Here is a 25,358-nt window from a genome sequence, read left to right on the forward strand (position 1 = left end):
TGGCGGTGGTTTCACAACCCTGGCTGTAGAGATCGGAAGGTAGGCCGTGGAGTCATTTCAAATGATTTTATTATGGATATTTTAATGTGTGCTGGATGCCGTAGGTAACGACTAACGTTGCTTCGTTCGTTGCTTGCTTGACTTACATAGAGAGTAACACAGCTTGCGCAGGACTTAAATGCCACTAGTTGTTTGGTTGTTTACAAGCTAGCATACCACCAAAACGTGTGTTAGTGGAATGGTGACGTAACAGCCACAACAACGTGGAAAACTAAGGTAACTATTTTTTTAGTCGCGGAGATTATTTATCAGTGTCTGGAATCCTCTAGTACTTTGATATAGCCGTTTCTAACGCAATGTCATGTCTCACATTACACGAGGTACAAACTTTGTGTCATTAGGCTGCATCATGACAATTTGTTGTCCTGTCGTTGTTTTACAGCTCCAGTGTGAAGTCCTCATGAGGTGATGCTGCATGTGTTACGCTCTCCTCTGCAGAGGAGTCTTGTTTCTCTAAAATGGATAAATGTGTGCTCATTCTCCACCAAGCCTCACTCACTTCAGGGCGAGGACTCCACAGAGACCCGCCTGAACCCCCTTAACATTCAGATGCTGTCAAGAAATCTCCACGCACAGATCTTTCGAGGCCTGGAGCCAGAGTACAAGGAGGAAGCTGTAGCACGCAGCATAAAGCACCTGCAGAAGCACCAGCTGTGGGGGAAGGAATCTTCACTGTTGCCTGATGTGGACCTTAAACTTCCGCAGATGTATGGCAAAAACATTGATGAACATTTTCGTATCTTGGCTCAAAAACAGAGCTTTCCCTATCTAGAGGCTGCTATAAAGCTGCAGCAGGCTGAGCTCCCACCCATGCCCCAGGAATGGAGCTGGGAGGTTGGCTGGACACGCTACGGGTCCAATGGTGAGAGTCAAAAAGTTGATATCCCAGAGGAGACTGCACTCGTGTTTGATGTAGAGGTGTGCATGACAGAGGGACAGTGTCCAACACTGGCTGTTGCTGTATCTCCCACTAACTGGTGAGGACAAAGTTTTTGTTTTTTTGTTTTATTTATTAAGCCATAATTTGTGGTATTTTGTAGATTTGTATGGTCCCACTAATGGTATCTTCACATCATCATCACATTTGCTAGGTACTCCTGGTGCAGCAAGCGTCTGATAGAAGAGCGATACACTTGGTCAAATAAGCTGACGCTCACAGACCTTATCCCACTAGAGACACCTTTCAACTCTGCCCGGCCTCCAGGTGGTCAGTGGAAGGAGAGGCTCATAGTGGGCCATAATGTCAGTTTTGACCGTTCTTACATTAAAGAACAATACTTGCTAAAGGTAAACATGATGAGGGTGGTGTCAGTGTCAGTAGATGTTTGTCTGTTTTAAGTTATTTTCAGTTCATTACAATGCATTTTGCTCCTGTAAGGGTTCAAAAGTACGCTTCATGGACACCATGAGTCTTCACATGGCCATCTCAGGGCTGACAGGGTTCCAGCGCACACTGTGGATGGCTAGTAAGCTGGGTAAAAAGAGGGGTCTCCAGGAAGTCAAGGAACACATTAAGAAAGCTGGACAGAAAAAGGAGGGCACCATGGTTTGTGCCTTATTTTCAGCATATTTACAGTATGTGTTGTGAGTAAAGTGTTTGGTGTGTTTTAGCATTAACAGAGCTCGTGCTTTGTGCACAGATCGGCTCTTGGGATTGGGTGCACATCAGCAGCATTAACAATCTGGCTGATGTTCATGCGCTGTATGTGGGAGGGCCGCCGCTGCAGAAAGAAGCAAGAGAGACCTTTGTGAAGGGAAGCATGATGGATGTCAGGAATAACTTCCAGGTCAGATGGTGATGACAAAGTGTGTAAGATTAGTGTTAGTAATTGTAGACAAAAAATAAATGTGCTTTTGTTGCCACCTACAGGAGTTAATGCAGTACTGCGCATTGGATGTTAAGGCCACTCATCAGGTCTTCTCAGAGCAGCTACCGCACTTCATGGAGAGGTTGGTAAAACCCAACTCACCAATAGAACTACTAAGACCCTTAGTTTATGGGGCTCCCACACTAACATTTTTATTTCTGCTGCTTTTATAAGGTGCCCTCATCCAGTGACATTTGCAGGGATGCTGGAGATGGGTGTGAGTTATCTTCCTGTCAATCAAAACTGGGACAGATACCTAGGGGATTCACAGGATGTCTACGAAGAGCTGCAGACAGAGATGAAAAGGTCTCTGATGACTCTAGCAGATGATGCCTGCCAGCTTCTGCAAGATGACAGGTGAGCAGAGCACACGTTTATCTCTATTTGTTATATATTATGTTTCTTAGTATCTCAAGATGTTTACGGTGTTTTGTGCACAAAACTTTGCATGTCTTGGAAGATACAAAGAAGACCCGTGGCTATGGGATCTTGAGTGGGATGTGCAGGAGTTCAAGCAGAAAAAAGTGGCTGCCAGCAAAAAAAAAAAACTCCAAAAAAGTACCTGAAACACAAGTCTCTACCCCTCTTCCAGACTGGGAGGAAGGTATAATTTCAGCCCATAAAACATTTTTAGGCTCATGTTGGTATACAATGGAATAACAGATGAGATCATTGTTGTAATATTAGACCCAGGTCCACCATCTGAGGAGGACATGGCAGGGCCTTGCCCAGGCAGGCTGGCTGTTGAGAAACTAAAAGAAACAGTGAATCGACTCCCAAAGAGAAGGCAACACCTGCCTGGTCATCCAGGGTAAGATCACACTCCCAATAATCTGGTTCCACTAGTCACTGACAGTGTAAATCAGTCCTCTTTGCTTTGCCCTTCAGATGGTATCGTAAGCTGTGTGAGAAGATGTCTGAGGATGACAGCTGGTCACCTGGAGCCAGCCTCATCAGTCTACAGATGAGACTGACACCAAAGCTGATGGGTCTGACGTGGGACGGTTTCCCCCTGCATTACACTGAAAAACATGGCTGGGGCTATCTGGTGCCAGGACGCAGGGATAACCTCAATACAGAGGAGGAAAACACAAGCCCTGTGTGCCCACACAGGTACTGCAAAACCTGAACTTTTTAAGACAATCATGGGTGGCTAGAAGAAATTTAGAGTATTAAATACCGTTCTGCTTCACAGGGCCATTGAACATGTTTATAGAGAGTATTGTGAGCATAAAAGCAAGGAGAGACCGGAACACGTGGACTCTGACCTTTCAGATGGTCTTAAGTTGATGGACAGCGATTTGTGGGCAAAGGTAATCATCATAGAGAATGTAGCAGAATGTATTTTTTGTACCTGATTATAGGTGCTCTTATGGACAATGGCATGCTTATTTTTTTAATTGATGAGATCATGCTCAAGAATGATAGAGTATTATAACAGATGTGTTTCTGTCCACATTTCCAGGTGGAGGAGTTAAGTTCGCTGGAACGTTTGACAGAGGAAGATGGTTTCAGCGTGATAAAGAGTGACAAGAAAAAGAAGGTGAGAGAATTAGTGTTTGTTAGCATATGTTTCACTTTGTACATCATTAAATCAATTTTATAGCTTTGTCAAAGCAACATGGTAGAGTTTTAAAAAAATGGCTTTTAGGTTCCCTTGACATTTAAAAGGTACAATGCCACTGTCAGTATTTATTTACATTTATACCTGAGGCCCCTCACTTGGTTCGCTTCTAAACATTTGAATTGATGCTCACTCATTCCACAGCATACACATTCTGTCGATCATTTACTCACTTCCACACACATATTCATACACTCATATTGTCAATACTCAGGATCCACATCAAGTCCAAGAGGAGGGCCAGTGTCCTTACCACCATGGAAACGGCCCCTACGATGATGTAAACATTCCAGGTTGCTGGTTTTTCAAATTGCCACATAAGGTGAAGTTCCATAAATCAAAGACAAAGCACAGTAAGCTCTATCAAGCCACTTTCACTAGCTGACTGAATATTTGTGTTTCAAGGATGGTAATCACAACAATGTTGGCAGTCCGTTTTCAAAAGACTTCTTGGCCAAGATGGAGGATGGCACTCTAAGAGCAGGAAGGGGTGGAACCAATGCAACACGAGCTCTGGAGATCAACAAAATGATGTCCTTTTGGAGAAATGCCCATAAACGTATAAGGTACCCATTCACCATAAAGTCTTTAGAGCAGTTACCTTTATTAATACTAAAGCTGATGAACCTGTCTTAATTTGTTGTCCCCTCAAAGCTCTCAGATGGTGCTGTGGCTCCGGAAGGGAGAGCTTCCTCGTAATGTCAGCAGGTTTGTTTTCTATATCAACAGCAACACCTGTATTTATTGATGAGTCAGTTTGCAACAAACCCTCTGTTTCCCAAAGGCACAAAGACTTTGATGAGCAGGGCCAGTATGGTGCCATATTACCTCAGGTCATCACTGCTGGAACGGTAACCCGCAGAGCCGTGGAGCCAACATGGTTGACTGCGAGTAATGCACGGGTAGGAGTCTAAACTAAGGAACTAAAGCTTTTTTGTTTTTTCAAACAGTAGAGGAAGTGTCAACTTTATTTCCCCAGCGGGATCGTGTAGGCAGTGAGCTAAAGGCCATGGTGCAGGTACCACCTGGGTATCACCTGGTAGGAGCAGATGTGGATTCTCAGGAGTTGTGGATTGCAGCTGTGCTTGGAGAAGCTCACTTTGCTGGAATGCATGGTGAACTCAACATTTGCAACATTTTTTTTATTTATAGATGAACATTATTTGCCTGTTATCTGATTGTTATCTGTGTCTGTGATTCAGGTTGTACAGCGTTTGGTTGGATGACCCTTCAGGGAAAGAAGAGTCAGGGCACTGACCTGCACAGCCGCACTGCTGATGCTGTGGGTATCAGCCGAGATCATGCAAAGGTTTTCAATTATGGGCGCATATATGGTGCGGGACGACCCTTTGCTGAGAGGTTACTGATGCAGTTTAACCACCGCCTCGGACAGGCAGAAGCTGCCAGAAAGGCCCAACAGATGTACGCCTTAACAAAGGGTATACGCAGGTAAGCTAAACAAAAATGTGCTTAAGATTTTATTTTTAGTTGTCAGTGAGAAAGTTCTGCATGTTGTTTGCGTTCTTTTTTTGTTGTCAGATATCATCTGTCAGAGGAGGGTGAGTGGCTGGTCAATGAACTGAGAATAGATGTACAGAGGGAGGAAAATGGAAGTGTCTCCCTGCAGGAACTGCGGAGGATCAGTAAACTGGCCTCACAAAGGTAAGGGAACAAACAAAAACGGCACATTACCCTCTTTTGGTTCTTTGTTTCTTATTTCTCCCTCTGTGTTCTTTATATCCCCACAGCTATCGGCGGAAGCGGTGGGATATTGTAGATAAACGCCTGTGGGCTGGAGGTACAGAGTCGGACATGTTCAATAAACTGGAGAGTATAGCTCATTCCTCCCAGCCATCCACTCCTGTTCTGGGCTGCAGGATTAGTAGAGCTCTGGAGCCCAAGGCAGTTAAAGATGAGGTGAGAAGATGCTAAGCAGTTAATATTTGAGAAACAAATGAGGAGTCTACAAGATTTAGTATGGCAAAAGCCTGAAGTGTGTCTTTCCACATTTGTTTTGACAGTTCATCACCAGCAGAGTGAACTGGGTGGTCCAGAGCTCTGCAGTGGACTACCTGCATCTGATGTTGGTGGCCATGAAGTGGCTGTTTGAGGAGTATAACATTGACGGCCGTTTCTGCATCAGCATCCACGATGAAGTGCGCTACCTCGTCCGCAGTGAGGACCGTTACCGAGCATCGCTGGCACTCCAAATCACAAACCTCCTAACCAGGTCTGAGTACAGTTTTAGTACATTATGGCCCTATAAGAGTAAGCATTATAAAGCAGCATTTTTTTCTGATGGTGCTGCTTTTACTTGCAGGAGTGTGTTTGCACATGCATTGGGCTTACAGGACCTCCCTCAGTCAGTGGCTTTCTTCAGTGCAGTGGACATTGACCAGTGTCTGAGGAAGGAGGTCAATATGGACTGCGTGACTCCATCTAACCCCACGGGTCTGGAACGAAGATATGACATACCTTCTGGTGAGCTCTGCTCTACTTTTTTTATGATCTGTTTTTTTCCCCCCCCCCAACATCTGGTACAGTACATGCATCTTCAAATTGTGTCCTGCTAAAACATCTCAACCCTCAATAAAACACCACATTTATACATTTATTTTTACTGACACGTTAACATACACATGCATTAAAAGAACATGTGGTTTACATATTGATTTTAATTTTCTTTTTAAAGTTGATTAAAGAATATATTTGCTATCCATATGTGCCCTGTAAGCAGAGTAACACAACCAAAAATGTGTGAAAACTTTCCACAGGCGAGGCCTTGGACATCTACCAAATTATCAACATCACTAAAGGTTCTCTGAACAAAGGAAAATAGAACAAAACTGACACAAAACTGCAAGAATGCTGTTCAGTTGCTGGTGCAGTTTGAAGAGGCAGATATTCTCAAAGTCAGCTCACTGTCTTCTCTTCTTCTGCTTGGGTTCCTGTGTCTCCTCTGCATCCTGAGACTCTGTTTCCTGGAGGGACAAACAAACAAGTCATCCAGCAAAGCTGAGTGGTTAAGAAAAGCAAATATTAATGTGGTCATGTGAAGCTGAGCTGACACTGACCTCCTGACTGATATCCTGCTCCTGCAGAGCTGCGTCCAGAGTCGCAGCATTGATGCGGAAATCTCTGGAGGTGCTCAGCTTCATGTACTGCATCAGATTTACCTGGACAAATGTACACAAGTTAATGAAGCACATACAAGTCATGTGATAAAACAGTGAGCCAAGTCCCACATACAGTACCTTTGATTTCTTTGAGAGTGTGATGAGATACTTCTCATACTGTTCGATGCTGAAGATCAAGTTCGGGATGGCCTTTGTCTCTCGTAGAAGTTTGGCCTTACAGAAGGTGAAAAAATGCACTTATAAATAAAGTGTTTTTTGTTTAAAGTTTGTTTCAAGCTAATTATTGTATATACATTTGTTTCTATTAAAAACCAAAATGTATTCATTCTTGACCATTTATTGTAGAATGTATGGAGGTGGGGGGTGGTTGCACATACAGTTACATGTAGCTCCACGAGTCAACACTATATAGTATGTCCGTTTTTATGGTCATTGGTATTGAACATGGTTATTTTATAACCCATCAATCACCCCATATAAATGTCCTTACAGAGGCGGCAGTGTTAGCTTCACTTCTTTTCTTTTTCTTCTTGTCATCTCCACCTCCACCACTGAGTTCTCCACTCTGAGAGGGAAAAAAAATCTTGCTCTTGAGAATGAAGTTGCTTGTGTTAGTTGACTTAGCACATCGCTGAAGTAAAGCTGTACCTGTGCATATGTGATAAATGAGTAGCACTGCGGTGTTAGGTGGGAACCAGATAGTTTAACCTGCATAGAACCATTAGAACAGTATGACATTAGGAAAAACAGCACATATTTACAGACCAAGTGACACACTCTGTCAGACTCACCAGCTTCTCAAAGCGAGCAGGCAGAGTTCTGTGCTGGCTGGCACACACCTGGATGTACTAAAGAGCAAGAAAATATCACAACGGGCACAAACATTCTCACTGAGCTCACAGAGTAGACAGATACGCACATATTTGACCAGGGTGGTGAGGGTGGTGTATGTGCGAGTCAGTTCTCTCAGAAGTGTGATGGTGCAGGTGCCTGCAGGCAGGGCTGTCTGGACCAGCTCATTTAATGCTGTCAATAGAGTGCCAAGCTGCAGCGTCACTGCTTTCTCTGTTGGCTCCTGCTGGCCTGCTGTCTGAGTGGCCTCACCTACAATCATAGGTGCAAACATATGTTGTAACCCACAGTGATAAATACATATGTTTCATCATCACTTCTCACCTCTACCCATTAATCTAAAGGTGCACCAGTGTAAACATCTTACCGGGGGTCGATTTGTCAGAGGCAGTCTGATTTTTCTTTCTGGCAATAAGCCAGTCCATTTCATCAAGCACTCTGTCAACTTGAGGCAGAACCAGCAACTGGGACAAGAGATTAAAATGATGGAAGGAGAAAACACTAAGGAAACACACAGATCTGTGACACAGCAAAGTTTTCAGTTAGAAAACCAACACTTACTCCTGCTGTTGTGGCAGTTTTCATGTTGACAATAGCAAAATGAGACTGTTTTTCAACCTCCACATCCTGATTATAGAGAGAAAAAAAAAGTGAAAAAAAGATGTGTTTTTTTTTTTCATTGGTTGCCCTCTAAACACAGTTTATTTATATTTACCTGATCAATGTCTCCCATTTCACTGTGAATGTCCTGGCAGAGCTCCAGTAACAGGCTTACTGGGCTCTTGTACAGAACGTGCAGGTTGAAGAGAAGAGAGAGCATCCCCTTAGTGAAAGCACCATCCTCTAAAAAACAAAACAAAACACTTTAGAACACACCTCGCTCCACAAACTGAAGGCATTAATGATAAGTCAAACTCACCAAAACTGGTCTCCTTGCAGATTTTCAACGTCCATGTGATCATTTGAACAAACTGAATAAAGATGTGTGAGCAGAAGAAGTACCCTTGATTTTGCACAATGTGAAGTGCACACTTACCTGTTTGGAGGATGGCTTTAGCTGACGAGAGAGCACGCTCAAGATGCTGACCAGCAGCTGAGCTTCTTTGCTGTTAAATTCCTCCTCACCTCTACTTAACTGGGTGAACAGCGCCCTCTGTTGACAGACAAAGAAAATTTAAAATTAATCATCTGTCGTTTTAAACCATTTGGTTCAGAATTTTGGCAAATAATATTTAAGGCTACTCAAAATTCATGTCTGTGCAGATGCACCTGAAACTGTCGGATGTAAAAGTAGTTCAGCTCTGTAACATCGTCTTGCTCTGCATCATCATCTGCAATGTCTGTAGGGAGAACAAAACATGATGAAATTCTGAATACTTCTCAGTATAATTTGTACTGCATTTTACAGCACTTCCCACCCATGGTGGAGAGGAGCTGGGACATTTTGTCCGGGTATCGCTGCTGGCAGGTTGTAAAGATCCTGAGCAGCCCCTCCAAACACAGCAGGGACAGAGTGGAGTGCTTCTCCTTCTTCCCTGCCTCCTCCACCATGCTGGGGATGTTTGTATAGCGCCACATCAGGACACTAGGAAGAGATTCAGACATTAATTTACTATCCTTACACTATATAAGAAACCACAACCACTACAAACTAAATGCTTATGTTATTAAAGAGGGATTTCAACCTTGTCATGTCACAGAGGAAACGAAAAGTCTTTTCTGTGTTTTGTCCATCTGGACCGTCTGTTTGTCCAGTTTCCTCCAGCTGCTGGATCTTCTGCACAACCACACTTAATGCATAACGCTCAAATTCGCCATTTGAGCGCAGCACTGAAAGAGCCTCCTTTTTGCTCTGTGTATTGTCTCTGGAAAAAAAGTAGGAGGACTCAATCAGAAAACCTAGCACATCGATTTTTTTAACAATGTCCGCTCGTACATGTATACACCGAGTTGAGCTGTCTGGGATCATGCTGATTGCAGTCCAATTTTAAAATAGACAGCAAACTTCTTCATCATGCATCAAAAAGGGAGCACCTTCTCCTGCTGTTTATACTATGTGTTTGTGGATATAAAGTTCGTGTTAGGGTACACAACGCTTTCCACCCAAACCTGAACACATAGAAACTCTTGGTGTAACTCAGAGTAAACAACAGCTACTACCTGAAGAGCACAGTGATTAGAGTTGATATGAAGCTCATAGAGAGTAAACTGCGGGGCGTCTTGTGTGACGGCACTCTGCTCTTTCCAGATTTCTCCTTCAGGATGTCGGACAGTTTGTGGTAGCGACTAAACAGCTCGATCAGCTCCTCAAAACTGCTTTTACTGCAAGACAAAGAGACACATATATACACTGAATAAAAACTATGAAGATGAATATAAAGAGAATGCACCATACAACGAAAGATGGCTGTTACCTGTAGTTGGCTTTGACAAAGTTGTACTCAATGAGGATTTCATACAGCCCCATCACCAGCACAGCGTATATATTATTCTTCACTCCAACACTGGATCCCATTGAAAACTCTGCTGACTTGTCCTGATCGACATTACAGAAAGTTTAAAGATGGGGATCGCAGTGTTACAAAGTTAAATACTGACAAGTATAGCTGCTCTATAACAACAAAAGAAAATTTCCTTGCTGTTGTTCACATCACACTTTGACTTGATTTGATTGAATTATCCCTCACACAACCTTCTTATTACAGATTGTTAGAGCACTGAAAATCTATACATAAGAAGAAAAACTAGTAAAACCTAAGTTTTTCAGTAAAGACTGAGACAAATCACGTAGATTGCTGATAACATAAACTCTTGTTTTGACTGCATACCAGTTCAAAGTCCTCCAGTTCACACTTGATCATGCGTCTTGTCATGCTTTCTAACATTGTCTGTAAGTCTGACTGGTATCCTCCCTCCTCCTCTTCATCATCATCATCACTATTGTCAGCGTTGGGGTTGGCTGATTTCCGCAAGTTCTGCAGGCACAGCAGGCAATGTACAGTACAGCTCACCAGATGGGCCTGAAACAGAACAAACAAACAAACAGTATTTATAACACACATCAACAGGACTATAACATATTAGTTGTAAAAGTGCTGCAGTGCAAAGAGAGTACCAGTGGCTCCTGGAGGTAGACTTGGTCTCCATGAGCAGAGATACATGGCTCCAGTTTCACCGGGGGCAGGAGGTCTTGTTCAGGCTCATAGTACCGCTTCAGCTAAAGATACAAAGAGTTAACACAAAGCTCTAACTGCAGGCCATTGTAGCATTAATACACACACATACCTGTGACAGGAGGGTCTGCATGATGGAGCTGGCAAGTTGAGAGTTGCGACGAAGAACATCATAGAAACCCTAAAATATATACAATAACTTGTTTTGTTAGTATAAAGCAAGTTTTTTACTCTTACAAGAATAACATATGCACTGAAATGAATCCCATCTTTTAGAATCAGGTCTGTTGAATGTTAATCAATGTAAACCGCTCTGACCTCATAGAGCATGAGGCGCACATCAGCTTGCTGGCCCAGGCAGCGCCGCAGGCTGCTGAGAATCTCCAGACAGAATGCTTCATTGGCAGCAGAGTTGTAACGAGAGTGAACATCCACTTGGATCTACACAGAAAGAAAGTTGCTATTTAACACACCAAGTCTCTGGTTCACAAAATGTTCACAGTGATCTTAACAAAAAGTGTACCTGGCTGGATGAGATCGCCTGGCTACACTGACTCGAAGCCAAGCTGCCCAGCACTTTAAAGTTCTTCAGGAGCAACAAGAAGCCAGTTACTGCAGACTTCCTGCCGTCCAGTTGGCTAGTAGAGAGTCATTAAACATGGTTAGTAAATATATTGTTACATTTTTTTGTAATTAAGCTTGTAAGCAAATTCACTGTACTGATAAACCTTATGTTATTCACTACAAAGTATCACACATACCTGGAAAACATGGCCTTGCGGAGAACTAGAATTAAAGCATCTTTGAGTGACATGCTGACTTTGAGCAGGGGCTGAAGAAAAGTCAAGAATGATTAAAACAACAGAAAACTTCTACACTGCATCCATGTATTTGTCTGTGTGTTGAGGTACCTGGACAGCTTTCAGTAGACCCTGAACAGTGGCCAAAGGCAGGTATGACAAGTGGTCAAATGTCTCTGTCACCTTGGAGGATGACTCCAGGAGGATCATGGGAGCAGACACCACAATATCAGAGAAAAGATCTGAAAACACAAAAACATAAGTCAAATTGTGGTCTTTAGATATTCTAGACTAACAAACCAAGTTAAATTGTATTACCTAGATAATGACTGACAGGTGAAGCTGTCTTTGTGATCAGACGATTTAAGACCTGCTCCAGTATCTCCCCTCTGATAGGCTCATGGATCTGACAGACACATCTTTGTTAAACATGTGCTTTAGTGTAAGTCTTTTACATTGTGGCAGCAATATGAAACAAATGTTACCTTAAAGCCCTGGAGGAGCACTTGTCCCCCAAGCTTACATGCATGCTGAGTCGGGGTCCGGGCTACAGTTGTAGACCCCTCTGTCGTCTTACCAAATGGTCCTGGTTTGGGTCCAAATGTGTCCATGAGGAAGAAGCCCAGCTGCACCAGACCCTGGGTAACATGATCCCATCCAAACACACTGCAGAGGTGAAACAGTGGAACATGATCAAGAAGAACTATGATATTATTAATGATCATCATGTTGTCTTACTTGCTTGTTTTGAAGATCTTAAATAAATACATAGCTGCACTTACCTGTTCTCGACAGTGTCCACTATCATCTTAGCCACACTGCAGTGCTCTGGCAGGAGATCCTGCAGAAACTTTGACCCTTGTTGCAGCTGCTCATCCTTGAAGCTCTTGATGATTGCTCCCTTCAGAAGGTCAAATACCTACCAAAAACATGGAGATGAGAAAAAAAAGAGTAAACAGGAAATATAAAGCTAAAGAAGAGAACAGCAAGAACAGTGCAGATTTGTCACCTGTTCTTCATAACGCTGGACGCGTGCTACTGAGAGCAACAGAGCAATGCTGAAAGGACACAAGTCTCCATATGATGTCTTAAAGCTTTTAAGGAATTCTCTCCCGAGTTCGTGGTCGAGGCGTATAGCAAAGACTATGTGAAGGATAGCAGTGCCCTCCACATGCCTTAGTTGGTCCTGTGGAATTGATTGAACCTCTAGATCCAGGCACCTGTGGAAGAGGGATAAAAATAAACACATAATAAATAATGAATACATCTGTGAATGGAAGCTGTGTCAACATTATAGTACTGCGGCACACACTGTATGAGTCACTTACTCTCCATGTTTTTGCTCTTCCTCTTGCCGAACATCTTGCTCTTTAAAATAACTGATGATACCATCCAGGATCTGTTTCTTACATCCCTAGCATATAAAGGGCAGGGCAGGCAGTTAGATAAAAGACAAACACATGATTACCTGAACACAAACATCATCGTGTTGATGATGTTTGTTTAACATACTTCTTGCACATACTTTTCCAGATAAAAGCAACAGCTGGTAAACCAATGGTGGGATCTCCTGCAGATCCAGCTTGCTGAACATCCTTATAACTTTCTCCACCACAAACTGCAGCTCCTCCAATGACAAGGGTACATCCCTAAAACACAGCACAACATGACAGCACAGATAACAACAGTACATGTAACATTGTAAAAGTAGATGTATTTAGATGGAAAACTGACAGCAGACTTCTAGTGAAAGGTGTTACCTAAACATGGTTGTCAAATGGATTACACACTGCGGGTCCCATCTGCATGAAAAGTACAGTATGTCTGCTGTTAATATTTGTACTGATATAAGTATCTATAGGAAACTAAACATTAAAACAAAACTTCAACAATAAAGTCTGACATCACCTGCTCGAGCAGAGGCTGTTAATCAGCTGCTTCTTGTATTCCTCACCACTGAGTTCCCCTAAAATTATAATAAACCAGCAGCTTTTTAAAATGTGCGCATCACTATTACCAATGATGCTGAAATATTTGCAGTTACCTTTGCCATAAGACAAGGCTTCACAGGCAGCAAGAGCAGTGAGAACAGTAGGAAACAGCTCCAGGGATTTTCCACTGCCCATTTTCCCCACTTTAATGGCATCAACAAAAAGAGAGGCCAGTTGTGCAAGGGATGCTCCAGGCAGCAGGTGAGTCTGTACATGAAATAAACAATGGAAAATGTGAATAATACATCACTGTTATAATAAACATAGGCTACAATACACCCATTATTTAAAATAGAAGCATATACAACAACACATTAGTGGAAAAAGTAATTTGCAATTAATAAAATACATGAATAAAAGATCAGAAACCAAAAGGTCTATATATTATATTAGGACCCCAGGCTTATTATTAAGAAAAAAGCAGCTTTGCATAAGCACATTACTAACAGATACTACATCATGATCAGGCTTATGAGTTACCTCCAGCATCAGCAGTCCAATAATGTCAGCTGCCACCTCAGTCTGCAGGTCCCCAGACTCACACAGAGGGATGCAGTGCTGATAAACCAGGAGTCTGCGATTTGATCCTTCACTAGAACTGGGTGGAGAGCCTAAACCAAAGAAGTCACCGTGACTGACAACTCAATACATGCCAGCTCAGAGCTGTGTTATTGACTCCAATGACACGCTTACAAGTGTAGCCATACCTTTGAATATGCTTTTTATCATGGCAGCCACCTTTTTGCCCTTTAGGGCGCTGTTGGTGATTTCATTGGTTAGCTAGAAATCAGAGATGGCAGTCATTTTAAACAGGTACAGTGGACTGTACGTGGGTTTTTTTAAAAACCTATCATTTCACAATGTGTCGGGGAAATGTGGTAAAATAACTTACCCTGTCATTTGTCAGGGAGGACAGGTGCTTCTGAAGCTCTGCGGTACTGTCTCCTTCTGAGAGAGAGATGATTTTATCCGTTTCAGACCTCATGATCCGTGAACACGCAGAAAAGGCTTGAAGAGGCTTTAGTAAACAAATCCGTCTCTAATAACTGTTACTTCTGGTTGCGTTTTCAGCTACATATTATACTGGCCATTAAGATTAGATTACAGTCAGCGTCAAGTAAAACACAACCGTTCCGTATGTGTAAGTGAAGCTTTCTGAACATTAGAAAACTTCCCGCCAGCAGACACTTCCTGTTTTGCTTCGTGGGTTGCCATGTTCTGCTCAAAGTATCCTCCAATCCATCTAAATATTACAGGCCGTTACAGGCATGGATAAATGTCAAATATAACGTGAAATAGGCGTCTGTGGCGTGAAATAGTTATAAACAAAACACTAAAGGTCTAAAGTCGAAATATACAACTGAAATGAAACGATCACAGAACAAGTTCAACCGGAATCGTTTCAGATAAAGGACGAGGAGATGCAAATATGTCAGAACAGTTCATAAATCTGTAAAATAATTGTTTACAAACATCAGTGCACATCTCAGGCTAATTAAAAATGTATCTGAGCAGAAAAGGTAAATGTCAAATCGTTTTGTGACTTTGTGTTAATCTGACTGAAGTGTCAACACCGCGGCAGCGCCCTGCCATATTCAAATAATGGGAACCAGATCCAAAGCCGTGGACACACCCACTTCTCTTTCAGGTCAGTGTCAGAATAAATCTTTGTGAGGTAGCTGTTTTAGATCACCTGCTGTAACGTCATTCCATTGTGCGTTTAGCCTACTCTACGCACAACAGCTGTCTCGGTGAGAAGTTTCGTGAGAGGTGGAAGTTTTCTTTGTGGCTCTTCCTCTCTGCGGGATTGGGCAGAGTTTCACAATCCACGAGAAGAACATGGAGATCTGTGCAAAGCAAAGTCTCTGCTTTCTGGTGTCTGTTTTAGTTGTCGGTGCTGCTGCAGACCTGCACGGTGAGTAGGAGAGAAACGTTTCTTTGCACGATTACATCAATGGCAAGAACACAGACACAAAACATAGAAACTAGACTGCACTGTATGTTTTGTAAGTGCCTCAAATAGAAAAAATATGAAGTTAAGTTCCTCCTTCCTAGATTTAACATGGAAGTGAATGCATTAGGCTACCTCTTACCTACATTACTCTGCGTCCAAAGGGCACAGCAGGACACAATGAGAAATACATGCACTGCTTGTTTGAATAACTATGCAGCAGGTAACTTAGTCAAAGTTTTGAAACTTATTTATTGTAAAATAAAAGGTGACCACAATCAAAATGCACTAAATTAGACCCAATGATGTATTAAATAAGAATCTAAAGAAGCTCCTGTTGTGCAAGAAAGGAAATCACCCCAGACATCCACCCACAGTCGGCCAACATATTTGGAAAGGGCTTGAATATAACAGGGCTTAAAGATATTTTTTCATTGGTAAGTTGAATTATTAAACTGTGAACTCTTTTATTTTTTATTCTAATCTCCCAGCAACCCCTGAAGTCCACACAGAGCTTGGGAGCCTGAGAGGTGAGTATGTGACTGTAAAAGGGAAGGAGAGCGGGATCCACGCCTACCTGGGTGTCCCATTTGCCAAACCACCGGTCAGCAATTCCCTGAGGCTTGCAGCACCTCAGCCTGTCGAGAGATGGGAAGGAGTGAGAGACGCCACCAAGCAGCCACCCATGTACGTATGGGCCACAGTTTTTGAAAGCCACATATTTGGAATTTTTGCCTTGTATTCACTGGTAGAAATGTCTGTTTCCAGGTGCATTCAAAGTAAAAATTTAGTTATGGAAATACTGGAGAAACTTGATGGCATGTTGGTAGATATCCCTGACGTTTCTGAAGACTGCCTTTACCTCAACATCTACACTCCTGCAAACAGAACTCCGGATGCTAAGCTCCCAGTAAGAAGGAGTAGTTGTTTTAATGTTTTTGTAGAATTTTTAATAAAATAATAGGCCTTTGTCTAAACCAACATGACACATATTTGTCACCAGTTTCATTATGTAGCCTAGTTTTTGAGAGACTCGTGTAAAGCTCAGTAGGTATAATGTAGAAATCTTGTTATGTTTCCAGGTTATGGTCTGGATCCATGGTGGGGGCTTTGTTTTAGGGTCAGCCTCATGTTATGACGGCTCTGCTTTGGCTGCTTACCAGGATGTGGTGGTGGTTCTAATTCAGTATCGACTGGGAGTTCTGGGCTTTCTCAGGTAAACAGGCACAAGTTCCTAAGCAAGTTCAGACATAAACTCTTTTCCATTAAGCTGACAATCGACTTACTCGTATCTGCTGTACAGCTCTGGAGATGAGCACGTCCCAGGAAATTTTGGCCTGCTCGACCAGATACAAGCCTTGAGATGGGTCCAGGAGCACATTCATAACTTTGGAGGAGACCCAGATTCAGTGACCATATTTGGGGAGTCTGCTGGTGGAGTGAGTGTATCCCTCCTGGTAAGGGTCACTCTACAGATAAATGTCATTGCACATTTTATTCTATCCACTAAAATGTTTCTTTTCTTTTGTTAAACAGCTCCTCTCACCACTGTCTGATGGCCTGTTTCATCGTGGCATAGCTCAGAGTGGCACAGCTGCAATGGATTTAATTGTGTCAGATAATCCAGTGTCAATAATGCAGGTTATTCATGTTTTGTTTTTTATTGCATGTATAGACATTCTTCAGTGTATAGTGTTGAGAATATTACATTAGTCAGACTAATCCTTGACATATGTCCTCAGGCAATTGCAAATGTATCTGGCTGTAGCCTTGAAAGCACAGAGAAGACTGGGAATTGTATAAGAAACCTTGATACTGATACTTTTCTGGCTATTTCAGAGGTAAGATACTGTTTGTGATTTGTTAAACATAAGCCTGCAATGTGTTTGTGTGTTTTTTAGTTGTCTCAACTCAAATGTTTTTTGTACTCTCAAAGGATAAAACAGTGAGAGTTCAGATAAATATCGATGGACACTTCCTGAGAAAACCAGTGGCAGAACTGTTCCACAAACAAGAACTGCTCACTGTGCCATTCATGACTGGTGTAAACAATGATGAAGGAGGATGGTCGCTTGCTTCTGTACGTGCTTGATTGTTGAATCCTGTACCATCCATCAGAATTTGCTTTTTATGTGAACTGTTAATTGCTCCTTTTTAGTTCTTTGCTCCTCCAAATTGGACTGAAGGTATGGATCGGGAGTGGATTGACAACATGCTGTCCATGTTCTTCCCTGATGTAAGATACACCTCATGTCACATTATTATCGTTCTTCAATATGAGTTTTGGCTGCTTATTGGCTGCTCATTCTCTTTATCCCAAACAGAAAGCCCTGAGAGATTTAATGATAAATGAGTATGCTGGAACTGGTGAGGACCGTATCAAAAACAGAGATGGCTTGACTGAGATGCTCGGAGATTTGATTTTTACTATTCCTGCCATTAAAGCTGCTAATGCTCATAGAGGTATTTCTATGCGTATCTAAAGATTAAAAAAAAAGTAGAGTTGAATGTTTCCTGTTTCACAATCTCATGAAAAAATATCACACCCATAGATGCTGGCGCTAACGTGTACCTGTATCAGTACCAGCATCCCCCGATAATTCTTCAGAAAAAAAGACCTAGTTTTGTTCGGACGGACCATGGAGATGAAATCTTCACGGTGTTAGGATTGTGCTTCACAACTACTCATGTTAGATTGGCTGGTGAGTGCAATATAACATGTTCTAATGCAGATGAATTTCTGGACAGCTGAATGCTATATTTATAATAATTCTAATCATTTTAGAATCATGTGGTGAGGACGAGGAACAGCTGAGCCGAACCATGATGAACTACTGGGGCAATTTTGCTCGCACAGGGTAGGTGTTTTCAGTTCATTATAAGATGCAACATACAAAGACTAGTATACAAATTTGCTCCTAACTCGTGTGTGTATGTGTACTAGGTCTCCAAATAGGGACCACTGGCCAAAGTATGGAGCAGATGAAAAGTACTTGGCAATTGGTTTAAAGGAGCAGGTAACTGGTCAGCACTTGAAGGAAGAGCGGTTCATCTTCCTGACTCAGACACTCCTAGAGAAGTACCAGCATGTTCAGCAGGAGAAAGAGCACCGTGAGCTGTAGAGCACTCCCATCTCTTCACAAATATCAGTCATTTATTCACTATAATAGTATAGTAGCAGTAATTAGGGGGAAATAATAGGGTAAGATTCAAAAGAAGCCACTTTCTCCTCTGATAGGTGTCCATTCTGCGTGGACCACATAGGGCTTTATTTCATGAAATGATGTATTAAGTCAATGGCCAGGGACTAATCACTTTTTGATCATGTTTAAATTTTTTTACCATCAACATCATAAGCTCACTTCACATCACACACATGAGATGTTAAAGGAGCACTAAAAATGTGTGTGGCGTCTGAGCTCACATTTTAACAGATTTTCTTAAGAACTAATTTGTTGAACACTTTGTTCACTTGTAGGGTTAACATGGGTTCTCTAAGCCCAGTCTACAGTGCTTTGCCAAAGTACTGTGTTACCATATGGAAGAGCACCAGATAATCAAGATAATAGTTCTTACTGTGTAATACAATGTTGTGCAAACCAGTAGATTTCATTCAGAATGTATACACTGTCTTATATTACAGTCATACTGTACAAACCACTGTGAAAAATAAATGTGACATAGAGATTCTTTTCAGTTTTTTTTTATTATTATTGTTATTATTATTACTGAGAAGCACGCTTAAGCTGAAAAGCTCCCTGAAGTCTGAGCAGTTCAATAGGTCAAACTTAGTTTTCCACAAAATCAGGCATGTAGCGTTGAAAATAGTACAAAGCAACACTTTTCAAAGGCAAATCATTCATAGAGCTGGGTTTACAGACAAGAGAATGTATACTAAAGAATATGCTAAATATACCAACATTGAGATGACATTATTTAAAATGTGTTTAAATAAATCTGATGCTTTAGCAGACAATTTTTTTTTGCAGATGTTAGTAAAGCTGCTGTCTGATATAAAAGTGCTGGCCGGCGGTTTTTATGAATGATTCACTATGTCGCCCAGAAAAGTGCACTTGGAGTAGGAAAGCTACTGGGCATCACCATCAGGCCATAATGAGACATACAGACACTTTTTTGAGATGCACTTTGAGCTGTTATTTTGTATAATATTCAGCTTGCCTGGTGTCAAGTATAATAAATGGTAAAACTGGAGGGAATTGCTTTGCAGATATAAAGCCAGGCAAACACTGTGTCAGCCATTTAAACAAACAACACATTAACTTTTCAAAAGGGATTTCTTTTTTGTTTTAAACCATATTTATAGAAGCACAAAGTGTATAGTTTGGATACTTTGATAAAATCCAGCTTATGTATAGGTTATGTTATTCTATTGCAATACATCTTTCCAGCTTATATAATATGGTTGTGGTGACATCATGTATGTAGGGCCATGAGTCGGTCAAAGCATATCACTGAAAAAGATTATCTCCTAAGTTCAAAGGGCAAAGTGATTCATAAGACAGCAGGTCAACAGGTGACAGGTATTTCTACTAGTAAATAAATGAATGACACATTTTACTCATACACATAAATACTTTTGTTTTTGACTTGGTGTGGCAATGAGGAAAAACACCTGAGATGCTGTCTTTTAAATTATGTCTATAAAAGAAAGTAAAGGAAAAAACACATTAAAAACCTAAAAAGCAAAGCATGCTGCTTTATGAAAATAAAACATCATGTTCAGATAGTGGTTATGAGTGTATAAATGCAATTAAATAAAACATAAAACGCAGCATGCAGTTCAATATGTTGGGCACTAATATCAGTATAATACTATTATAGTAGAATACATTGGACACCTTTATCTTTTTCAAGCACTACCAAGTACAGACATGATTTTAGAATCAGAGGCACATACAGTTTGATCCATAATACGCGGTACAAATGGTGTCATTCTTTTTTTCCAGCAGGTAATAAATAAATAAATAGACTTTTATGTGACCCTTTATCATGCTGCACTGGCGGATTAAGGTCATACTGAAGTGAGGTGATAAACTTGACTTGGGAGGCCTTTCAAAGTGCTTGTATGGGAACAGGCGTGTGAGTGTGTGCTCAGTCAGAATGACATTACTATTTAAAAATTAGACAGTAAAACCCAAAGTGAAACAGTTATAGGTAGAATCTGGAGAGTTGAGATCATGAGGTATCATGATAAGAAAGATCAGCGGAGGACAGAGGTGATTTGTGTGTAATGGTTATGTCTTGTATCGTGAAAAGAGACTTAAAGCTTGGTGCATCAGGATGTCCAGGACTGCATGTTCCGCAGCATGGCCTCAAATCGCTCCATGCTTGGTGCATGTGCGTGGGCCAGGTGGTCCGTCAGGCGACTATACAGACTGAAAGACTTCAACTCCAGCCAGATGAAACCAAAACGGTCCTCATCAAACAGAACAAAGAGCCCTGGGGTACGCTCTGGACTTGTGAAGCCGTGTCCAGCAATTAGGCCTGTACCATAGAAGCTGAAATATAGAAAATATATTACTTCATCAATAAATATGTTTTGCTTGATATTAAAATCCATCGTTTAACATGTTTGGTACAGACAATTACAGGAAATGTGTTCGTGCGATGTACCACTGTACAAATTTATAGTGATGTTATGTAGTGAGGATGTAAGGACATGCTTACTACACAACATGCTGCAAATTAGCCACCTCTATATGATAGGATTAATACTAGAAGCACAACATTTTGGTTAAGTCCTTACCATTTCCTGCAGGTGCGAGGGTACACCTCATTGCGAGCCATAACTCCCAGAGGCAGGACGAAGGGCTGGGATTCTGGAGGATTTGTTTTGCTGCTGCTAGGGCCAGAAAGACAGCCCTCCGAACAGGCACCGTGGTCTGTCTCCATCCCATCTCCACCGCTGGCACCAGCATCATCACAGGCTCCTTCAGCTGTTTTGACAGTGGCAGAAGTGCCACTGGACTGTGGTTCCATCTCTCTCTGTGCTTGCTCGTGTATGCCCAGTACCAGCCGAGACACCTCCTCAATGTTGCGCTGTTGGTCCAACTCTGGGAGGACCACAGGCCGACTCAGGTCAACATCCAGCGTCAGTTGCCCTGCAGGAACATTGGGGTCTCCCTGCAGGAAGATGTAAGTAAAGAGTGTATACCATTTTCTTTGTTTTCTTTACCTTTAGAGATATATGTTTAGTATGCTGAGTGCCTGTATACTGCTGCTGTAACAGTGAAATTTCCAAGCTTGGGATGAATAAAGTACTTCTATTCTATTCTATTCTAAAAAATGCCCCCTAAGCAGCCTTGTGGAAACTTAATGATTATTCAGTGACTTACAGTGAGTTTGGTGGCTCTGGCAAATTTCCCGTGGAAACTGAACATGACAATCTCCAAGCCGTGGCTGCCGTAGGTGCCTTTGAAAAGGCCTGGCTGCAGCAGGTCTGAGGGCATCGCAGGAGGCAGATAGATCCTCCGGTACGTCAAGCAGTTACTATAACAGATACATATGAAAGGTGTCACCATCTTTTAACATGCATGCTAAGCAATTGATTTCAGATACAGACAAGGTGGATGCAGTGAAGAGAGCCATACTCGTATTGACTTGTGTATATGAACTTCATCAGAATGAGCTCCTGCATGTGCTCATGGAAGATTTCTTCCAGTGTTCGGCCCCATTCTTCCTCCAACCATGTCCTAAACTCCTGAATCACATGCACAAATTATGAAGTAAGAGCTTTTAAAATTCAACATCATTAAATTGGACTTAATTTAGAGTAAGAGTTCTCTGATTTGACCCACCTCCTGTCTGCCTCCTGGCATGCGGTGATGATCAGTCTGGTTACATTTTGTTGAAAATTCATCCTTCTTTACAGTCTAAAAATAACAGAATGACACATATTACAGGATGACCTACTTTTATAAGCTACTAACCTCAAATTAAAGTCGGATCTGTGTGAAGAAACATGCTCACAGTTCTAAAGAACTAATTTGTTGCACAAATGAGCCTTTATTATTGTGTAAGCCCTCACCTGTATGTCTCCCTTGTGGGGACCTTTGTGCCCGTACATACACTCCACAGTGGCCTTTTTACTCTCCCACATGTGGATACGGAATAGTGGCCTTCTTCTCATGGGATCCTCTACACGTGGATCGTGAGGTGGCAAATACATCCAGCCAATGATAAACAATCCGTCCACCTGAAAGAAAAAAAAAATCATTCTGTTGTGTTTTCTTGCTGATGCATTTGCAGCTAAATATTTTATTGTTCAGGTCAAAAAAATCTTTCAGGCAATGTTCCTTATCTTAATGAAAAATACTGATTAAGAAACTTACCACAACATTTAGCAATCCACCATAGGGCCCTATGTCAGGCTGCCATAGACCCAAGATGTGCCTGTATGGGTGAAGCACTGCAACAACAGAACAAAGAAGAAACAACAGCACACCATACTGATTAGTTTCTGCAGTGCTTCACCTGTGGTTTGGTTGGAGCTACACCGCGCACTAGAGTTAAGCACAAGAAGAGCTGTTAGAAGCCACAACTTCTTGATTAATGTCTGACAGGATGGAGTGTATGAAATGTAAACCCAAATGGAAAACAGTGTAAACTGAGTGTTCCTGTCAGGCCAATTCCTAAACGACACACAGCACACCAAATATCTGGCCTCTCGTTTCATACTTAATATGCAACAAACAGTGCTGAGTACAATTGTTAAGACAGGAGATGCATAACACTGCTACAACAGTCCCCACACACACACTCTGAGACCAATGTACATACAGTGTGTGTACACGTCTCTATAGTCCATGTGCTCGTAATCCGGGAGGAGCTTCATAAAGCGCCCAGACTTCACCCGTGGGTTGACACCTGCACAGGCACAACACAGGTATGTGTAGAGCAGCCTAAACCAATGGTGGCTTTAGTCCAACCATGGCTCTAATTAATGTATTGGTATGTTTTCTGCATAAGGAAAAATGCTTCCAACTCCTAGCTGATATAAACAAGTTGTTAATTCCCCCATGGACACATGAAAATATGACAGAATGACCCAGATGAGCAGCACAGAACCAAATTTATAATTAAATCAATTAACGTGTCAAACTGACGTTTAACATAGAGATCCTGGCTGGACACGCCTCCTGCTTCCATCTTCCTCAGATCCTCCTTCATGCCAAACTCTGCAGAGAAAATGTTGAAAAAAGAAAAATTTATTATATTTATCCAAATATTATATCAACACAAATAACATAAAATTAGTAGCCACCACAGAGACAAATGCTGCAGTATGCAACAAAAGTACTGAAGTACCATTCTGTTTGATGTCAAATTGCTCAACGAACTGCATCTGTTGTTCAACAAAATGTATATCACCAAAACCAACATCATCACCTCAGACTCCAGTAGGAGGGAAAAAAGTATCCAGAGAGGTAAAAGAAATCTAGCCATGGTGCGAGTGATGTTATGGATGAAAGCAGACTTTAAGGTTGATGATGTCTCATTGAATATGTGGTCCCTCTATAATAATTAGTGCTGTCCCAAATAGAGTTTTGGGATTTGTCAGTTTGGACATCATTTGCCACAAATATCCTAACTTTTGGCTATTATGTGTTCTGTTAGCATTTAACTAGACAAGACAGATACCCTAAGCTGCCTACTGGTCTCACACAGTCAAACTATACACACACAAAATGATTTGATGACAAAAATGATCTCTTTCTCACCATTGGCCACTATATTTTATTCTGAAGGCCTATGGTGCTCCCCTGGAGAGGGTTGGGGCTTTTCCTCATTATTTTGTAATTTCTACATAACATTTACACCATGTAGTTGTTTTGTCATAGATTCAAGAAGTGGGTAACCATTACAATATAATAATTGTCAAGGCCTACAAAGCTGCATCAACAATCAACATAAGCCTAATATGGGCCTAGGAACAGTAAGAGGCCTTGATCTATTTTTGACCAGCGAAGTGAAGACGGGGTAAAAGGTAGTTTATTTTATGGTTCCCGTTTAGATCAATAGAAATGCTTTTAAGGTCAACGCAATTCCGTGAAAGCAGAGCTGACACATAAACCCTGGCAACACGGAGGGATATGATAGCTTTATCCGCCTGTCTGCAGTTATCAAGTAAGGCTAAAATCATCTATGTCCAGAAATTGTTGTATGTACCTTCCATGCACCGCCTTCTCCAGATGGTTTCCGTGTTTAGGATTTGTCTGAATTTCTTGCAGACGAGGGCAACACTTGGTAGAACTGTTCCAGGCAGCAAAGAGAATATTTCTACTAAAAGCTCCGGTGGTAATTCCGCTAATGACTGAGGGTGTGTGGGTCCCGTGCTGCTGCAATCCAGAGACCTTCCTCTGTTGACATGACCGCTGCCATGTTCACAAGCGTCACTCGGCCCTGCAGTAGCGACGCCGCGCTCCGCCGGGCCTCCGCAGCCACCTGCGTCGGTTTGCCTCTGGGCCACGATCCTCTCCTCTTCTTCCTCGTCCATGTCCGAATCGCTGCCTTGATCCTGCTGGTTATTCCGCTGTCGCCTCCGGCACCGCCGAGACTGACCCACTCCGCAGAGCCTGGCACAAACAGCCATCCGTAGTCACCAAACAGGCAACATTACATCACTACAATACATATCTATCAGCTGCAGTCTGACTCGCCTCCTCCTGCCGTCGCGAGCATGGGCAGAAACATTCTCTCCCACGTCATATTGCACTAAGTACGTAAAGAGCGTCAATACGTCGCCCAGCTTTATGTACTGTATATTTATACGTACGGTTAGGAGTGGCAGGAGAAAAATGTGGCGCTGCTGTCTCTCACAGTTCGTAGAGGCTTCTACTTATGAGACCAAAATAATTGGTGGTCTAGCATATAAACATAAT

The 25,358-nt window shown here is 42.0% G+C and overlaps 4 protein-coding genes across 6 annotated transcripts; 2 read left to right on the forward strand and 2 right to left on the reverse strand.

Moving 5' to 3' along the window:
* Positions 1-54: 54 nt before the first annotated feature.
* On the forward strand, positions 55-6,468 carry polg (polymerase (DNA directed), gamma). Its single transcript, XM_028408600.1, is given in 24 exon segments — positions 55-276; positions 443-1,037; positions 1,152-1,347; positions 1,439-1,606; positions 1,701-1,847; positions 1,931-2,010; positions 2,103-2,285; positions 2,389-2,464; positions 2,466-2,532; positions 2,616-2,739; positions 2,817-3,041; positions 3,124-3,241; positions 3,394-3,471; positions 3,767-3,874; positions 3,958-4,118; positions 4,207-4,260; positions 4,337-4,454; positions 4,532-4,667; positions 4,755-5,001; positions 5,092-5,214; positions 5,301-5,469; positions 5,574-5,782; positions 5,873-6,033; positions 6,327-6,468. Coding segments are annotated over 23 exon segments (3,582 nt in total). The 5' UTR covers positions 55-276; positions 443-468; the 3' UTR covers positions 6,392-6,468.
* On the reverse strand, positions 6,143-15,758 carry fanci (FA complementation group I). 2 transcript variants are annotated; one of them, XM_028408599.1, is made up of 37 exons: positions 15,599-15,758; positions 14,398-14,453; positions 14,213-14,285; positions 13,986-14,116; positions 13,559-13,712; positions 13,423-13,480; positions 13,275-13,316; positions 13,040-13,163; positions 12,843-12,928; positions 12,524-12,734; positions 12,297-12,433; positions 12,000-12,180; positions 11,833-11,920; positions 11,626-11,756; positions 11,476-11,546; positions 11,238-11,352; positions 11,033-11,155; positions 10,827-10,895; positions 10,657-10,758; positions 10,370-10,561; positions 9,956-10,077; positions 9,702-9,863; positions 9,227-9,406; positions 8,960-9,126; positions 8,811-8,881; positions 8,578-8,694; positions 8,461-8,512; positions 8,257-8,384; positions 8,103-8,168; positions 7,909-8,005; positions 7,609-7,793; positions 7,481-7,537; positions 7,338-7,397; positions 7,180-7,254; positions 6,807-6,902; positions 6,627-6,728; positions 6,398-6,533 (listed from the first exon to the last, which is right to left on the reverse strand). In XM_028408599.1, exons 3-37 carry the CDS (start codon positions 14,232-14,234, stop codon positions 6,471-6,473), a joined length of 3,837 nt encoding a protein of 1,278 aa, XP_028264400.1. In that variant the 5' UTR covers positions 14,235-14,285; positions 14,398-14,453; positions 15,599-15,758; the 3' UTR covers positions 6,398-6,470. The 2 variants fall into 2 exon arrangements, with proteins under 2 accessions (XP_028264399.1, XP_028264400.1); XM_028408598.1 differs by lacking the exon at positions 15,599-15,758 and having other exon boundaries at positions 6,143-6,533; positions 14,398-14,655.
* On the forward strand, positions 15,114-19,146 carry ces2b (carboxylesterase 2b). The gene is made up of 14 exons (XM_028408604.1): positions 15,114-15,153; positions 15,230-15,420; positions 15,948-16,143; positions 16,225-16,366; positions 16,539-16,672; positions 16,760-16,913; positions 16,993-17,097; positions 17,199-17,297; positions 17,393-17,536; positions 17,615-17,692; positions 17,781-17,919; positions 18,009-18,158; positions 18,242-18,314; positions 18,401-19,146. The coding sequence occupies exons 2-14, from the start codon at positions 15,345-15,347 to the stop codon at positions 18,576-18,578; spliced, it is 1,668 nt and encodes a 555-aa protein (XP_028264405.1). The 5' UTR covers positions 15,114-15,153; positions 15,230-15,344; the 3' UTR covers positions 18,579-19,146.
* A 34-nt stretch (positions 19,147-19,180) lies between these two features.
* Positions 19,181-25,166, reverse strand: fbxo31 (F-box protein 31). Of its 2 annotated transcripts, XM_028408602.1 has the most exons (10): positions 24,646-25,166; positions 23,583-23,654; positions 23,257-23,343; positions 22,809-22,885; positions 22,505-22,672; positions 22,275-22,349; positions 22,068-22,177; positions 21,813-21,966; positions 21,224-21,600; positions 19,181-20,975 (listed from the first exon to the last, which is right to left on the reverse strand). In XM_028408602.1, exons 1-10 carry the CDS (start codon positions 25,067-25,069, stop codon positions 20,753-20,755), a joined length of 1,767 nt encoding a protein of 588 aa, XP_028264403.1. In that variant the 5' UTR covers positions 25,070-25,166; the 3' UTR covers positions 19,181-20,752. The 2 variants fall into 2 exon arrangements, with proteins under 2 accessions (XP_028264403.1, XP_028264404.1); XM_028408603.1 differs by lacking the exon at positions 23,257-23,343.
* Between the last annotated feature and the right edge of the window lie 192 nt (positions 25,167-25,358).

The sequence above is a fragment of the Parambassis ranga genome, chromosome 6 (genome assembly GCF_900634625.1).
Source record: "Parambassis ranga chromosome 6, fParRan2.1, whole genome shotgun sequence".
Taxonomy (NCBI): domain Eukaryota; kingdom Metazoa; phylum Chordata; class Actinopteri; family Ambassidae; genus Parambassis; species Parambassis ranga.

Bases quoted from the DNA above. Each gene is read 5' to 3' on its own strand.
- fanci (XM_028408598.1), bottom strand. From the start codon at position 14,490: ATGAGGTCTGAAACGGATAAAATCATCTCTCTCTCAGAAGGAGACAGT. The intron at 10,562-10,656 runs GTACTCTCTTTG...GTTCTGTTTCAG, and splicing joins TCTACCTCCAGGAGCCACTG to GCCCATCTGGTGAGCTGTAC. The intron at 8,385-8,460 runs GTGAGTTTGACT...TTTGTTTTTTAG, and splicing joins CTGCAAGGAGACCAGTTTTG to AGGATGGTGCTTTCACTAAG.
- ces2b (XM_028408604.1), top strand. From the start codon at position 15,345: ATGGAGATCTGTGCAAAGCAAAGTCTCTGCTTTCTGGTGTCTGTTTTA. The intron at 16,144-16,224 runs GTACGTATGGGC...GTCTGTTTCCAG, and splicing joins GCCACCAAGCAGCCACCCAT to GTGCATTCAAAGTAAAAATT. The intron at 17,098-17,198 runs GTTATTCATGTT...ATATGTCCTCAG, and splicing joins ATCCAGTGTCAATAATGCAG to GCAATTGCAAATGTATCTGG.
- fbxo31 (XM_028408602.1), bottom strand. From the start codon at position 25,069: ATGGCTGTTTGTGCCAGGCTCTGCGGAGTGGGTCAGTCTCGGCGGTGC. The intron at 21,967-22,067 runs GTATGGCTCTCT...TATCTGTTATAG, and splicing joins ATATACACAAGTCAATACGA to TAACTGCTTGACGTACCGGA. The intron at 20,976-21,223 runs GTAAGGACTTAA...TCTATATTTCAG, and splicing joins CCTCGCACCTGCAGGAAATG to CTTCTATGGTACAGGCCTAA.